The sequence below is a fragment of the Taeniopygia guttata genome, chromosome 3, assembly GCF_048771995.1.
Source record: "Taeniopygia guttata chromosome 3, bTaeGut7.mat, whole genome shotgun sequence".
Taxonomy (NCBI): Eukaryota; Metazoa; Chordata; class Aves; order Passeriformes; family Estrildidae; genus Taeniopygia; species Taeniopygia guttata.
In genome coordinates this window covers 17,335,364-17,353,522 of record NC_133027.1, presented here as the reverse complement: position 1 = coordinate 17,353,522, position 18,159 = coordinate 17,335,364, and the positions used below count along the sequence as shown (strand labels likewise).

At 38.9% G+C, this 18,159-nt stretch overlaps 1 protein-coding gene across 4 annotated transcripts in view; it reads right to left on the bottom strand.

Annotated features, from left to right (window-relative positions):
- MBOAT2 (membrane bound glycerophospholipid O-acyltransferase 2) overlaps positions 1-15,505 on the bottom strand; it is an 88,113-nt gene extending 72,608 nt beyond the window's left edge. For 2 of the 4 annotated variants that reach the window (XM_002197647.7, XM_030270079.4), the window contains exon 1: positions 15,308-15,502. In XM_002197647.7, the coding sequence (XP_002197683.2) occupies positions 15,308-15,379 (72 nt within the window). In that variant the 5' untranslated portion in view covers positions 15,380-15,502. Of the gene's footprint in view, positions 1-15,307 lie in introns of all 4 variants that reach the window. The other 2 variants (XM_041715020.2, XM_041715021.2) reach the window with 2 other exon arrangements.
- Positions 15,506-18,159: the final 2,654 nt, after the last annotated feature.

Below are 18,159 nucleotides of genomic sequence, written 5' to 3'. Positions count from 1 at the left end.
TGGTGTCCTTCTTTTTCAGATTAGCACTAAAAGCAAGCTAGCAAGACCCAGGGAAAAAGAAAAGTCATCATCTGGCTCCTACTACTATGAAAAGGGTAGAAGTGCTTGGCATTTCTGGCCTGTATCATCAACTCTATAAGAGGAGACACTAACAAAACAACAAACCTTGAATCTCACAATTCAGGATGAGCATACAAGTTTAGAAATGTGCAAAATCCTCACACAAAACACAAAAAGCAAACCTGAGAAAGGATTCAGCAGGTAGAGAGTGAAAAAGGGGTACCTTTCTTGGGCACTTGCTCTTTGTTTAGCTACTTACTCTAATGATCAAATCTGTATCTGAAAAACAGCATTCCATTAATTAAAAAACAAACAAACAAAACCCCATTAAAAAAAAAAACAAAAACAAAAAACACCACCAGAACACATTCCCCAAGAAGAATATTTTGAGAACACCAATAAAATGCAGGATAACATACCTTAAGATCAACCCCAAAAGCCAACTTCCAGGGATGTGAATTTATTATGTCACTTTTTCAAACACAAAACTAAGTGACCCAAGCAGCACAAACCTTTTCCAAAAGCCTTCCTCACAAATGAATCCAAAACTGCCAGTGGGTATTTTTCAAGTGCTCTTCCCAAAAAGAGGGCACAAACATATACAATACTTGGAAATCTAAGGCATCACCACAATAGTCACACACCACCTTGCATCTCTACTCTATGCTTACCAATCGTATTCTTATCCTTGTCTCAGTGCACCAAAGTGCAGATTACAAAGCATCAAGAGTTCTGCAGAGCTTGTAAAGCCCCAGAGCTTTAAATATGTATCTGTAAAACCAAGCTATGCAGCAGTTAAGGTTTGAAAGCCATGCAACCTGAGTTTAACCTTTATACATACCTACTTCTGACTGTATTCTTTCTGCTGCTTTATTCTGTTTTCTTCAGTAGTATTTCTGATTCATTCAGCAAATGGACAATTGCCCAGTTTTTGCCCTCATCCTGTGACCCATTAAATGCTTACCATCTGCATTCTACACTGAATATAAAAACTTTACATTTTATGCAGCTCTGCCCATAACATGGTAAGACTATATACAACAAATGCAAACTTTGCAATAATTTCATAAGATCAGTATTCCTGTTCTAAAGGTAAATGGGGAGCGCAAACATTATGAAAGCCCCAAGGATAAAATAAATGCCCACTAACTTTGGTTGCTCAATTTCACATACTCAGTGCCTAGTTTTTCAGTCAGTGATTTTAACAGAACTTCAACTGCAACTGTACTTTGAAAATATAAATTTAGCTGCTATTCTGATTATCCAGCATGCCTATAAATCAGGCCCAAAGTATCTCAAAATGCAAGCAAAATTTAAAGTCATCACTACAATCTATTTTTTTTCCCCTATTTTTCTCCAGTTCACAAAAACCCTCTGGTTTACTAGTGATTTGCCTTCCAAATAAAGAAGCCCATATGGAAGAGTTTGTGAGCACTGCTAGGCAGTGTTAGAGTCACAGAGGTAATCGTCATCTGACAGTGATTCTGACTTTCGAGCATCTGCTATCACAGGTTATATATTCACTTGGCATATATCTTGAATACTTGACTACTTACATTTTAAAAGAAAACACAGAATTTCTACAACAAAAATCAAAACTTAGCTGTGGCTTTCAGTCCACAGCACTCTTTTCTGCCACTTGTACTCACTTCCACATGGAAAGAAGTTTCATCCCTTGCCAATACTACAGGAAGTAGAATGAGAAACAGACTCTGTGGGCTCCTAAATTCCAGTGCATGCACTTCCAACTCCAGCAGCGAGATAATTCGTGCATCTCCACAGTGGCTTAGTTCAGATCAGAGGGGGCCCCTGAAGCCTCCCAGTTATCTGCACTTCATGTGCTTTGCAAGTTCTGTGCAATGGTGTCTGGATACACAAACCTGATTTCTTTAAAACTAAACTGAACTAGAATATCTGTTCCAAATGCAAGTGAACATTTAGCCCACAGACTAACCTAGGCAAAAAACCTACAGCACCCATGTTGGATCCTCAATGCCAACCACTTCATCCCACAGAAACACTTCTTTCTGTACTGCACTACTTGGCTTAGTAAACAATACCAAAATTTAATTTTCAGCCTTTTCCTAACTTCATCTCTCATCTTAAGCCATGCTGAGCAGTGTGGAATTGACAGACAGCTTCATTGTATCCACACAATGAGACAGATGAAGAACTTGTCTTCACATACACAGCTTGCCTTGAAAGGGTGACAAAAATTATCTGGCTGTCTAAGAGACAAAAGGAACAGACAGCAAATGAGCAGGAACAAGGGCAGAGCTGGACATCACCACCTTGAAAGCTTCCATGAAAACCAGGCACTCAGCCAAGCAGTGATTTTGTTGGCAAATGTTATATATACAAACTTCAACATTGGGAATAGTATACTTGTGTACCTTTTGAAAGCTTATGTCAAGCTCTTATAATATTGTGAGTATGGGCAAAACACAACTTTCTAAATACCATATGACTTGGTCAGATGTGAGCAGAACACCCACAAAGAACAAAGAAAACACGTTCCCTAAAGCTGTACAATGCATGCTCCACACCTAATTTTAATGTTCCTCCATGAGGTCATAAAACCTGTTCCAATAAGGAGCTTCAATTTTACAGAATATTAAAAAAACCTAACCAAGATCTATTTAAAGCTGAGCTGTCATGGGCGAAAAAAAAAAATCTTGACGTAGAATGGCAAGTTTCACCCTGAGCAGTTACAATTTAGCACATGTATGAGAAAAACAGAATTTTTTATTCCTCCTCATGTACAGGATATCAACAGCTTGGCCAATTAGAATAACACCTCAAAATCTTAGAGAGAGAGCAATGTGTAGTGGAAAGTTATGTGCAAATAAGAATAAAAACATGCAACTATAATGTAAATTATCACCACTAGTTATTCAGAAATGGATGATGCGAGTGTGTGTAACACATACTAAGCTATTACAGATCCTGCTGTGTGTAGCCTAGCAGTTTCAAAATTAAATCCACTATTTTGGTTCAAAATTAGTCATACAACCACTGCAGTTCACAGGTACAACTCATGCCAAATGAAATAGTAAAACATGAACACAAATTCACAGTTTCAATATTTGGAGTAGCTACACAAAATACAAGTCCACTATATTGTTAACTGCACTAAGCTATCTACATAAGAAATTCACCATTTGCACGATCTCTGCAAAGGTCAACAGAAAGTATGTAACTTTTAAGGACATTTATTTTAGTATTTTAAAAGAATGAAATGTAATTTATGCCATGCTTTTGTAAAAACAAAGTTATTGCTAAGGAAAAAATATTTAAGCAATCAATTCATAACATAAAGAAAAAAAAAAAGAAAAAGGTCACCGTCACAAGGATTTTCATCATCAAGAGGAAATTCTAGCATAACATTGGATTTGAAGACCTGGAAGTCTCCAACTTTACAACACAGCACCTTTAATAAATCGTTAAAGAAATTTAAGTCCACATTAAAATGAAATACAGAAGAAAATTTTATTTCTTCTACATAACTAATTTTAATACATGCATATTTTCTCTACTAATTCAGATTGTAGGCTAAACTTCCTGTTCATATCAGCTGTATTTTAATATATTTTATTTATCAAAAGCCAATTGCTGCAGTCAAGGCCTCCAGAATCCTGCTACTTCACAGCACAGAAGGCATTTGCCTCATTCAGAAAAGCAGCCAAAGCAGAGAGGGAATTTTACTGACACAGATAATTCCTAACTGGATGGCACAAGTTAATCATACAGGCCCATACTGTACAGCCTACTAATAATCCACTGAAAAGCAGCAACACAATGGCACAAAGTTTGCTTACCAGCTATAGCAAGGTACTGAGAGACAACCAAAGAACAACAATTACAACAAAGTACTTCACAAGAGAAACAGTGGTTTAGCAGGTGAAGCACCAAACATGACCCAGGAATGTTGCATTTTATTCTTTCTGCCAACAACCCACACAAACTCTGCAAGTTACCTTATCTTGGTGAATCTCTATTTTCTCATTTTTAACAAATTTTCTCTAATAAGAAGAAAAACAAGTATTCAAAGCTTTAAAATGCAGTGAATGCCTGTGGCCTCAATACAACACTTCAAATAAATTCAAGCTGATGTGAGGGCTCTGTTTGGGGGTTTGTGTTTTTCTGTGGATTTTTGTCTGTTTGTTCTTTAGTGCATTTTTTCTAAGTTATTCCTGCAGAAAAATAAGAAGACACTTCTGTTTTTAGTGCTGATGAATTAGGCTTTGAAGAAAGATTACCCAGATAGAAGCAGAAGCACTGAGGCCTACCTGATCATGCGCAGAGCCTAAAATAAAAAGTTTAAGATGCTCTACATACAAAATTCAAGAACCTGTGGATACAGCAATTCTGCAGATAGAGATTTAGGAGTACCCCTCTTAGCCACACCATGGTACATTTACCCCCTGGAATTCAGTTTTTCTGAGGTGTGCAATAACTTGTTTCCCTCTATAGTAATTTTTGGCCCTCCATTCTACCACAAAGTTATGACCTATGCTTCCTCCTGGGTCTGACAGGGCCAGTGAGCAAGGTACACTACGCAGCATGACTCTTCTCCAGCCTTTTGCTCTTCTTTTCAATATCCATGACTATTAGAGGAAAAAAAGACTTTTTAGGAAAAGAAATAGAATATGAACTACAAAACCACTTTAAAATGAGCTCTTGCAAGAGCTAGGAGATCAAGACAGAATAATATACATACACCTTACAGAGACCTTAAAACCAAGGCTTTCATGTTTATTCTAAATCTGTAGGGCCACTTGAGCAGTAACGTTTTAAACACAAACCTCTTCACACATGATATTTGTTAACACATACTCGTCAAAAATTGCCAAACTTTACCACAATTAATGAAGCATCAGTTGTGTCTTATTCCTTAAGCATTATTTTCTTGTTTCTGCTCATAGTTAGGTCAAAACTATCCTCCTTTCCCACAAAAACAATGAGCTGAGGAATGAAAAACATCTACAAGAGTTCACAAAAAGTTGGTTATAACATACAAGGGAGTTAATGTTTCTCCACAGCAACCAGACGGCAGTATTGGTGGATATTCTTCTGTCCAATTTCTAACCTTCTTCAAGTATAAAAACAACTTGTACAATTATAGAATAATTGCTTAATGCCAGACAGCTAAGAACTGAAAGCGAGAATGACTTATTTGAAACCAATGTCAATTTTCCAACTACTGCCTCAAAGTTGCAGTACTAATCTTAAAGGGAAAAAAAAGGAAGTTACGTTTTCCACAGTAAAGCTGAAAAAAGCAATTCCATTACAAGGCTCAAAATCAAACCACTTGGTAATTTTCTTCAATTTATTGGGAAATGTCAGGAAGACGAGTTCAGAGATACTGCCAAGGGTATTTGATAAAGTTGACAGATACTTAAGAGTAGTTAAGAGAACCCTTCTTTTCTGAATGACAGGAAGAAACAAGATTCCTCTTTCAACTGAAAGCATCATAAATCTTGCAAAAATGCTTTCAAATGTATTTTATCAATGTATTTTATTCAATTAATACTCTGCCTTACATGATGAAAATATAACTAATTAACACTCCTGCTTTGAAGTCTCAACTTTGCTTCATGGGTGAAATGTGAAGAAATGGAGGATAAGCAGCAGTGATTATTTTGAAATCATACCAGCATGGGAGATATTTGTCTTAAGGCACAATGTTCTTTGTAGCAGACTATATTACTGAATATTTATACATCATCCAGTGTGAAGGGACCCTTATTCAGATGAAAATTCCAAGCACAGCCCTCTAATACCCCCCCACTTCCTTGAAGTACATGCTCTAAACATTTGTGTTAGTCAACATCAACATCACCGGCAAATGTTTTTTAATATTGGACACATACTTCATCTCCCCATTAATTTATTGGCAGATGAAAAGAGTTAATGTAAGCGCCTAAACATTTTCTTTCCAAATTCATTTCAGTCCAAAACATCAAATCCAGTTGTGACATAGGTTAGTAATAGTATTTCTATTTCCAGTATTAACTCCCGGGTTCCAGTTTGCAATTCTTAAGTATGCTACAGAGAGCAAAGCACATTATGAATAACATGACGGAGGCAATAGTAATCTGGTTTGTGCAATAAATGAGCATCAAATCCAATAAGCTTTTTCAAAGAAGGCTTACTTAATCATTACTCAGAATTACTCTAAAATAAACTGTATGACTAATGATGTAAAACGAAACACCAATATACATTTTATAGTGAAAACAACCAAAACCAATTCATTAAGGATAGGAAGATATTGGCTGAAGGGTGTTTTCTCTGATGGGCTCGTAAGAATACACCATTATAGGCCATGAGTTGTCAAAAAAAGCTATTTATTCACAGGAATACCCAAAATCTAGGATGCAAGTTTGATTAAAAGGTGAAATGAGACTAAGAATGCTGGCTTGGGTTTTTTTGTTTGTGTGTTTTGTTTTCTTGTCTATTCAGAAACAATAAGGACCTAAACCACTTGCTTCTGTTAAGCAAAAACTGGTTTGGCCAGTTATGGATTGTAGATATCAGACTACCAGGGAAAAAGAGTTTACAACATCAAAACACCACAGCCTGGCATTATGTTGGCAAAACACAGATCCAAACAAAGACCAACTCAGTTACTGTGATTTTAAAACCATGGGGTTTTATCACACATTCACAGTGTACATGCACATAATGAGATGAACTCAAAATCTCTACTCTTGTCACACATAGCAGTACACTGATAACAAAATCAGCTGGAAAATAACACAATCTGAAGTATTAGAAAGCAGCCTTTATTACAGTGCTGGACACTTTCAGAGGATATCTTCTCTAATCAAATGTGTGTGTGAAACTTTACAACAGCGTATTTATTCCATCATGATCATACATATTCATTACAGTGCACTTCCTAGCTAATACATAAACATCATTTTTCCTAGATCTAATTTGCATGCATTTGTCTCCTATTGGAAGTGCTTTTATGGTCCTAGAGAGGGTTGTCTAAAGTGGTCTCTGGTGGTCATACTCCTTAAGTGCCTCAATATTACAGATGAGCTTTCCTTGAACTTTTTTTGGGAATGAGCTGTTACTTCCTGAGATAGAACTTTGTCCAAAAATCCACTATATTCTTCATTATCTGTTTATCCAATAGTTCCAGCTATGTTCATCATCCTGTGTGCATACTTTTACATTCTTTTGTCCTTTTGTTGTTAGTTAATCTTTAAGCTCCATCTAGCAACTCCAGGAAACCTGAAAATTTCTATTCTCTGTCCTCTATAAATACAGGGTATTCAAATGTGTGTTTGAATGACAAGTTTTTATTTGAAAGCCCAGAGAACCACTACAGTGTCTGAAATTTTTCAAAAACTTCACAAGCTACTCAGTTTCCTAGGCATTTAAAAATAAAGCAAAATAACCAACATCTATGGAGGTATCTTTCTCAAATGCAACCAGAAACAGACATTTTATCAATTCAGATCTTACTTCACTACAATTATATTCTCCTAGTATGTGAAAAACTGAAATACATCTTAAAATAAGCAATAGACACTGAAAGTTAAGTCTCTTATCCATATAGCAAGCACAAATCTGGTAATGACAATAGTCATTTCAATTAGCAAGTAGAACAAATATTCCCCATCTTGAAAATGTCAGCTTCTTAGTGCTCTCCATGGGAAGGAAAAAAAATAGGAGAGGGCCTCATTACACTCTGTATTGAACGAATTACTATCCAACACAGTCTGTATTCCTTCATGTCCATTATCTTACTGCTTTCCCCAATTCAGGAATCATTCCCATGAGATCAGCCAAGCCTCATCTCCAAGCACCACAACAGCAGCCCTTTAAATATCTGCAGTATGCAGCACTCCACACAAGCAATGGACAAAGATATTACATCTTTTCAAGTTAACCCCATTTTTAATAATTTTTAGTAACATTTAGAATTATACTTCTATATTAAAATATTTTACCTGACCTCTTACATTCAATTCTATTACAGAAAATGATTTCCTAGTGTATTCTACAGGTAGACCGTCTACAAATCTCAGCCATCACTGAACTTCTAAAATTCTGCAGATTTGTGATGACCTCAAATTCTTTCTAGCCTTTCCACCATGAAGAATAAAACCCAATTCACTTTAGTCTAGGCCTTTGGTTCAATTTTTCAATGACATGTTTAGTCAACTGAACAACTGGGATTTTATATATGTGTGTGTATTTATATATATTTTTATATATATATATATGTAAGATTGATAGAAAGCAGTAGAACCAAGAGCATTACTCAACCAAAAGGTCAGAAAGTTTAAGAATGTTCTGTACAGGTGGCACTACAATATAGAACATACCACTGTAGTAATACAACCAGTATACTCAAAAGCCACATTTCAGAATAAGTACACCTTCTGCAGCTTAGGTCACTTCAACTGGAAACAGAAGAAAACACCAAAATCCCAACTACAGAAAACTCAACACTATAACCACACCAAAGTAGATTTTTCACCTCTGGATATATTAGTCTGGAATAAAAAGCAGGGCTATGGAAGTTTTCCTTTGAAGATGGCTTAGCTACCAGAATGATCACTTAAAACAAGTAGGCATAATGAGTATTTCTCTAAATTTCCAGACAAATTGAAATCCTCAAACAGATCTGTTCACTTAAGTGCTAAAAGACTAGCAATGTTGATTCAACAGATGTTGAATCTAAAATACTTCCAAAAGGAATGAAGGAAAATTAAATATCCATATTGAAGAGCTACATCAATTTCTTTGTAACAAAAGTACTGTGAAGATGCACACATCAAGCAAACAGGTTTTTAATTGGCTTCTCACTTTTCAGGAAAAAATAAAACTCCAGTCTAGACTCCCTAGTTCAAGAAGAACAAGGAAAAAAAATGGGCACACGTTACTCAGGAAAAGTGCACATTAGTCAAAATAATAAATGTGAAGAAAGTATCCTGTAATCAAGTCTGCAAAGGATGTATCGCAGTGCTTCATTAGGTCAACACAAGAACAGGTAAACAGGAGTCAACAGGAAAAAGTCAGCAAATGTCAGATCCACTGAATGATAAAGATGACTCATCTATTTCAGCTCTATTGCTTTTTCAGAACTCTTGCTTAAAGTCAGCACAGTACTCAAGAAAAGGCCCACAGAGAGAAAAGATCAACATAGCTGTGGTACAAGAGATTTGCAGCAGAAACCCTTCAGAAACAGAAAGCAACACAGTGGTAACCATGCACTCAGTAAAAAGGGCCTCTTCATCTTTCTCATGGCCTAATCTTTTTTTCTTTGTTGATTGCTCTTTGAGCACTCCACTATTTCTTTTCAACATTCCAGAACTGCAGGATTTTATTGCAACTCCTGTACCCCATTTTGTATTCAGAAATGGGTTGTACTGTCATACACAACCTCAACAACTTGCATAAGGATGTGAAAAGAATGAGACAAAACAATGCAGGTGACTATAACCTATTCAGGTGAAGGGGATTTAGTTTAAAGGTTTACTGTAGAAACCTTAGGTATAACTATATTTGAGTTTTTCCACTGCTTTACAAAAAACTGAAGGAAACATACCCTATTAAAGCATGCAAGAGAACAAAATTCACTGCTGCTTCTGAAAATATTAAAGAATTACAGCAGCTCAGTAATTTACATCCTCACAACAATATTCATGAACCTGAATAACATGGATTTATTTTCTTCTTGCGCTAAATCTTTCTATCACTTCATAAATGACCTATCTTTTCTAATACTATAACCCAGTGTTTGCTTTCTTCTCCAACTCTGTTCATGACAGATTTCACCTCTTCCTTCAAGACAGGCACTTTCTCTTGTCAATTTTTCCTCTTATCCCAACCATTTCATCCTTCTCTATGTATTTTTCCTTTCAGAGTTAAGTCTTTACCTATTGTTTGTTGAGTAAGTCAATACCAAACCACTAACAGTAAAACCTGGGAAAGGTGTCACTGTACAGGACCCTCCTGATGATACATTCCCTCCCTTCCAAGAGCTCAAAAGGAAGTTACAAAACTACTAAAAACTTGGCTAGCAAATCCAAACAATTCAAAACATCACTGAGAACAGCACATACAGAATGAAGAACAGAACTTTATTTCCATCTTTTTTTTCACCCATTACAATCTCTATCTATCATCATAGAAGATCATGTTTTGCCATCCACCCTTCATTCTCCTGACTGTTGCTAGCAGCACATAAGAAAATGTACAGGGCAAAGTAGGGGCACAATTTGTTTATCCTACTACTCCCTTGCCTTCAGTGTTTGCATTTTACACACCCGTGAATGCTAATTTTACTCACAGCGGCTACTTATAAATTTCCTGGGTCTTATCTGAAAAATCAGTAACAAGCTGCTAAGATTCCACAACCAGACCCTTAAACAAGGGTCTAAGAATCAATGTTGAAAGAAGGAAATCTGGGATACTCTTCACTTCATTCATTTTTCTAGTTTGTTTGCTTCAGTCAAATGTTAGTCCATCTAAATTCTGGACAGTTATACAGGACAAATATTTTGATATCCATTCCATGTTTAGACAAAAAGGTTTTTATCAGACTAAAACATTTCAGCCCTCAGGAGGCTACTTTATGCTGCCTTGGCAGAAAACAAGGGATGATAAGACACTACTAATGCTCAAAATTTTATGAAACAACAGATCTCACTAGAAGACATACTCAGATGTACCCTGCAGGCAAGTAAGACACATAATGCTTCTCAGCAAAATTCCCTACTCCACCTACAAGCCTTGTCTTTTCCCCAAACTACAGCTGTGCTCATCTCCAAAGCATCAAAAAAACAAAAAAAAATTGCTAAATAGCTTTCTTACATCATATGCGTGTAAGAAATAAATATTTCATAGCTATATACAAGGAAAAAAAATATTCCTGCCCACTCTCCTTGAGGGCTTAAAGGTGAAACACAGGCTTAACATACATCAGTGCTTTTATGTGGAACCAAGTGTGTTAAGGGCATGAGGAAAGCAACTTGGATAACCCTCTGCACAAGGAAGTGCATGCAGAAAATTATGTAAAGGTACAGCAAGCTGGCTTATGATCACTAAATGAATGAAGTTTGTGTGGTTTATGCAATTCATGTTCAGGAAGACTTGGATTTTTATGTCTATTCTTAATAAAAAAAAAGTCAGTTTAGATTCTTTGGAGACTGATGGCACTCACATAGAAAATTGTATTTATTATACCCAAATGAGCAAACTTAACCAAATAAAAGCTAAAACCAGAGTGGGAAAAAAAAAAAAAAAGTGTGGAAATAACACAGAACTTTTTCTTCTTTTTTTTTCCCGTTGAAAAAAACACTGCCTAATTTTACATCCTGGAGTTTAAGTCAAGTGCATAATCATAAGCATGACACTTTATTCTGTCTACATATCCTCATACATCTATACTGCTAGTAGTTGGGGCCACCTTGTTCCTTTTCTTATCTAGAAGATAATCACTGAAGTTCAGACCACATTTCAGGATCTCAAGATCAATCTTTTAGACAACTCATATAAAAAGTTGATGTTCGCTTATTGTCATAGTCAGTCTCCTATCTCCCCTGCTCAACTATTCCTCTACTGCAAATTATTAATTTCTACAACAAATGAAGGGCGGAAATAACCCCTACAATTTCTGTACATTTTTAATAAAAAAATTTTGCTCCCTCTGGTGGAAGCAGTGAAAGCAATGATTATTCTCTGTACTCCCCTAACCCCACAGTGACCAAAAAGCCAAAAAGAATGCTTTGGTCTCCTAGAATCATTGTCAAAGCAAATTTAAATCTTTCCAATTTAATGACAAGTAAGCTGACACATCAAGATAAGTCATTTGTCAACAGAAAATCAGCAAGGTAGTAACAGAATTGGAAACAGACCAAAGTCCAACATATTATTTCTCAGGCTTCACCTCAGAGAAAGAAGAAAGAAGCAGAGCCATAAATATTACATGAGAACAGACAGGAAAAATACAGTTAGGTGACAGATGTAACTGCAATAAAATAATTCAAGTTGCAACCTCAATGCATTATGTTACATGTGATACTCTAGCAGCCAAGATTTTATGGTAAACCTTCCCATACTTCTCTTGGAAAGTAGTCCAAGTTGGGAAGGACATGGCCACCTTTATTCCTCCTGTCCCCTGAGAAGACACAAGGAATACAAAGTACATTAATATTTATTCACTCATTCATTAACTTTAAGGACCTAATGTGCCACAGCCGTTGACAGAATGCTTCCTTTCCTCAGCAGCCAATTTGCATTCTCCAATATGTGAAAAGAAACCATTTTTATGAGGCTTTTCATCCCAAGCAGTGATTTATTTTTTCCTACTACAAAATACAGAAGAAAGGTAAGTTTGCTCTAGGTTTTTGCTGACACGGAGCATCTTCCCTTTCATCAAATGACTGGAAATAACAGAAAAACTGGCCCAAGAAGCTTATAAAGAGCACATTAGCTTTTCCAAGTAGCCCTTTAGGTTAGTTTGGTGCAAGACAAAATGAGAGCCAAAGGAAAGGTTAACACAGGTATCTGGGGATACACACAGGAACAGAAAACTAGTTCTTCTCCCTTCCTTTAGCTACCTAGTACTCTAGTCCCAAGAAAAAATGTCCAGTAAATGGTTAAACCAACAAAGATTTTCTTTTGCAACACAGCTGGGCACATAGAGAAGACTGTTGTGTCAAATGGCTCTGATGGAGCTCACCCTTCATATTGCACTGATGTCCAACTAGCACATAACCAACACCCTTCTCAAATCTCTGCCTCTAGTTCTGCCAAGCATTAAGTAAAAAAGTAATCAATTTCTCTCACACAGAGATGTGGATCTGATTGATTAATCTTAAAGATAGCAATTTCACCTTGAACTTAAATTTCTACTTCCGTGCACTGCCAAATAGGGAAGGTTCTCCATTCGTTTGAACACCAGAGAGTAAGGCAACATGGCCACATGCTACCTCAGTTTGCCTTCAAGAGTTATGTGCCTTAGCAGGATAATTAGGTAGCAATAGCTTAAACCTAAATCACAATTTAAGCAACATTTTGGATAAAGATTACTATCTATTTCTGTTCAAAACTGAAACTGAGTGGAGAAAAAAACCCCTACTGATGTCCACCAGTTCTGAGTGCTGGTATTATACCAGAGTGCCTATTTCAAGCAGCTGCTATATTGGTAAGACTGTAGTCATAGTACAGATTTGGAGCAACTAGTAGAAACAATGTACTAAACAAAAAACCTTCATTCTTCTATAATTTTTTCAAAGCAGTGCTACATTTTTATTCTGAATATACTTATAGTATCACCAAATGTCACACATAATCTCTGAGCAAACACACCAAAGAGTATCAGAACTTTCTTTTTCTTCCCTGACCTCATTATCTCCTTCACTCCCTTTGATTTGATTACACTGAACACAATGCACATTCTTTCTGTATTACAAACTTACTATCAAGATAGAATCTTGAGCTGACATTGCAAAAAACTTTCCTTTTTTAAATCAGGTTTTTTATAGATAGGTTCTCCTTAGTCCAGCGAAATGTTGAAGCTCTTCCATTCATACTCGTCACAATCATTGCTCTTCATACAGAACTGGACCTATATTATGTACAGTCCACTGATGTCCAAAAACAACATATTTCCGACTTCCAACTGCTTATAACAAACCTTCTAAACTACATGCCTAGCCACCCTCCAATTTGATTACTCCCAAAAGCTCCAACAGAGCTCAAAGCGTACTACTTTATAAAAACTTCTTGGCCCTAGAGGAGCATCTGTTGCAAAACATTCAATACAGGGAAGTTTTCCAGGCTTTGATATAAAGTAACTCCATTATCATCAAAATGTTGTACCCACAGGATTAAGAAAATTTTGGCAGTAGTCACACCCTGTCATAAACAATTAAATTTATGACTACTATTATGAGTATAAAATTAAACACCACCAACATGCCACAAAAAGATGGTCAACTCTGACATGTTTTACAGTATCCAATAGAAGCTGCACATTTTATGGAAATAACCACATGGCACCTGGCAAGAGCAGCTTACCACCTGCAGGTGTGAGGCACCAAGCCACGAAGTGCCATTGATCCCAGCCACAGGTATCATTGCAAGGGGTGCACAGTATCTATTCCATCCCAGCAAGCTCAATTTCAACTTGCCTGTTTCATCAGTTTTCTAGATGGCACTTTTTTTGTGTATATCCTTAACCATCCTTCCATTCAAACAAGTGGCTGGGGAACGGGGGAAGAAAAATGAAGAACGTGTAACTCAGTAACTTCCAAAATACTTTCACTAGGCATGCTCCTTCCTCCGTGTTTCATTTCCAGTTACTTATCTCACTTATAAGGTGTATTTTGCAAAAACAAGCCATCAAAGTCCCCCTCTACTGAAGCACAGACTGTTTTCTTGGATGTGTTTCACTTAAGAGGTATATGAATGAAGCATTAAAAAAAAAAAAAAAAATTCCTAGCATGAAATTCCTTAGTGCTACAAAATTTATATGGCAATTACTTTTCTTAAGTATGCCTAAATACATAAATATTCTGTAGATTCGGAGGTCTAGACCACTTCCCCCAATAAACAAACATTCTGGTCCAGCTTCAGTGATTAAACTCGGCAAACCTCAGTTTCCTAATCTTATTTTATAATCTTCTGATATTCTATGAAGATACCAGGATTAACAGCGTTCAGGAATTTTTATATCACTTGGACAATAGATACCACAGAAACGCTCTGCCTACAAAGCACATACGAATTCCCAGCACCATTGTGTGCGGCGCACATTATTTAACACCGCGTGTAAACCCCCCGGCAGGCGCATCCAGGCACAGCGCGCTGCTTTGCATTTGCAATTATAACCCAACCTTTGCATCCCTTGCACTGATACCGGCCCCGTTTCCAGCTGCGGCTGCACATCTGGCCGACTGACGATGTCAACAAGTTGGGGGGAGGCCGGGCCGGGCAGGACAGGGGTGGATGCGGGCGGGATGCTGGACCAGCCGGGGCGGGCGCACCTGCCCGCGAAGCGCGGCCGCCGCCCCGGCGCCCCCCGCCCGCGGGTGCGGAGAGGAGCGGCGGCCATCCGCCGCCCCGGGCGCTGCCCGCTCCGCCCCGGCCCCTCGGGGCGATGGAGGGGCCGCGGGGGGCCGGGCGGGGCAGGACGGCGCGGAGCGGGGGCGCGGTGCGGTCCCTCCCCGGCGAGCTCGCGGGAGCGGCGGCGGGGCGGGCGCCTCCCCATCCTCACCTGGTCGACGGGCAGGCGCACGGCGTTGCTGAGGGGCTGCAGCAGCGTGGAGCCCGTGGTGCTGGTGGCCATGGCGAGGCCGGGGAGCCGTTCCCCGCCCGGGCTCCCGCGGCGGCGGCAACAACAGCGGCGAGAGCGGCCCCAGCCCCGCACGGCGCCGTGACAACAAGGGGCGGGCGCGGTCCCGCCGATGACTGACAGCGCCAGCGACCAATCGCTGCGCGCCGCCGCCGCGGAGTGACGGGCGGGCTCGCCCAATCCCCGCCCCCGAACGGCTGGGCGGGACGGGGCGGCGCCGCGGCGGCCGCTCCGCGCTGAGGGTGGGTGGGAGCTGCGCGCACCGCGCAGGTACCGCGAAGGGCCCGGTGCTGTCTCAGCCGCTCCCAACCTGCGCTAGGGGACATCCTGCTGGGACGTTCTGCGCAGGAAGAGCTTTTAGACGTTGGAACGGGCTGCCCAAGGCGGTGGTGGAGTCACCGAGCCTGGAGGTCTTTAAGGAAAGACCACTCAATGCTGGTCTAGTTGACATAGTTCGCTCGTAGGCTGGACTCCATGATCTTGGAGTCTTTTCCTACTTGGTTCTGTGATGCTGAGCGCTGACCCGCGCCCGGGTGCGCGAGGTGAGCGCTGAGGGCGCGGGTGGGTGATGGATGCCGGCGCCTCATGGGGAGTGGCGCTTCCCTGCGCGGGGCAGGCAGGGACCGCCGGACGGGGAGTGCAGTGCAGGCCAGGTCGGTGCCCTGTGGCCCCGGTGGCCCCCGAGGAGGTGTCTGTCGCTGAGGGTAGCCCAGACCGTGTGCGTACCTGTTGAGGTAGTGAAGAGCTCAGCCCACGTCCAGCTCCGAGCATCGCCTCTTCGCCCAGACGGGCGCTCAGCAGCGGCGTACACAGAGCTGGGGGAGCGATGGGTACACACTGCGCAGGAGAGTGGCCTGGAACCCTGAAGAAGTGGCACAAAAAATGGCTAAAAAGATCCTGTTCTTAAAGCCACCCATGAACTTAAGGAAGTCTGTCTGTCGTGCTGCAAGATACAGTTTTTAGTTTATTATTGGCCTGTTTCTTAAATACGGAAATGCGAAATGATAAAAGCACCAGTTCTTCAGTGGGTTCAACCTAGCAGTGCTGTTTCCTTAAAGAAAGAAGTGATGTGATAGCAATAGTACTGAATTGGTGCACAGCACAACTCTTCCACCTGTCCAGTCCTGTCCCAGTGTGAAACAAAGCACTTCGGTGAAGGCATTGCCTTAGGGAAGTGCAGAAAACTCTACCACATGAGCTCATGTAGTAGGCTACTTATCAAGCCATTCTGGTTTAGTGCCCTGCCTGCTATTTACATTAGAGCTTTCTATAGATTTTTTTCCCCTGTGAAATAACTGAAATATTAATTGTTCTAAAGACAATATTGTCATCATGAAGGAGGTTGTAAAGGAATATCCTGGTCTTATCTATCAAACTGCTCAAGATCCCTGTGTTTCTTGAGATAAAACTGCAAGTTACTTCTTGTGGTTTATAAAACATTTTTTATAATTGTTGTATGTTGCACCTCTAAACCATAATACAATAAGAAATTTAAAACAAAAAAAAATCTCAAACAAAAAAGGTCACCATTTTAAGCATGTAAAAGATGAAATGCATTATCCAATGTCCTACTAGCAGTCTGAGTTTGTCTGGATTAGTGGCCAGGTGTAGTGATTTACATAGTCATTGAAGTTCATGGTAAATGCTAATTGGTAATAGCCAATGGAGGTAAGTGTAATTATCTAAAAACTCACATTGTGTTTCTTACTGAATTGCAGACCACACTCTGTACTTATGTTTTAGCTTGTGGTAAGGTCTTTTGTCTGAATTTAAAGAGACTGGTTAATAGGTGCAAATAAGTGGTTTTAATTAGATTTCTCCACTGCATAACAGGCAATTACAATTGTGGTAGCATCTGCAGAGGCAATAGCATAATGTTCTTGTGGTAAAGCAAAAAAGAGCTGCTTTCAGAAAGGGGAAAAAAAACCCCAAACTTTTCCCAGTTAATTCTGAATCAGTCTCTTAAATTTAAACCTGCAAATTATATATATGTGTGAATAACTTCATTGGAGTGCAATGTCACTAGGCTCAGTACAGTCTGCAGTATAATATATGTATGTATATATGTATATGAAGAACTCAGCTCACTTTATCTGATTTTCTTTTATTAAGATACATATTGAAGTGTGGATGAAAAATTAAACTTTATAATTTTAATAAAGATTTGTAGGGAATGGTATGCTTATTTATAGTGCTGTGGATGCATGTTGGGACTTATTGCTTTTTAATGGGCATGCATACCTTTGAGAACTTTTGATTTTTTTTTTATTATTTTTACTGATTTTTATATGCATAGAATTTTACAATAGCTTCATGCATATTTATTCTGTTGGTTTTACATTATACTTATAGGTAGTTATACTTGTACTTAGTTTTTGTCAGAAAGTATAGAAAGAACTCTTGGGTCACTCTGCCCTGTCTGTTTTAAGGTCTGAGGAGTCTTTCTTATTTCTTATTTTTTAGTGTGGAAATTTGCATTATTTTTCTTTAGCTGGGGTAGTTTTGCTAGTGCTGCAGTTACTAGACTAAACAGCATATTTAGCAAGCTTAAATTGGCACATTTTACTTAAATCTAAATGGATTTCGACCCTGTTAAATTTTCACTCTGTCTCAATATCTACACACAGAAATCTTTGGAAATCTTAACCTAAACATTCTCAAATGAAGCCACAAAAGAACTGCTTTAGAAATAGCAGATAGCTAATTCCCAATCAGTCTAATCACAAGTAATTATTCTGGTGCATCTGTATAAATCTATGGAGGTGCTATTACTG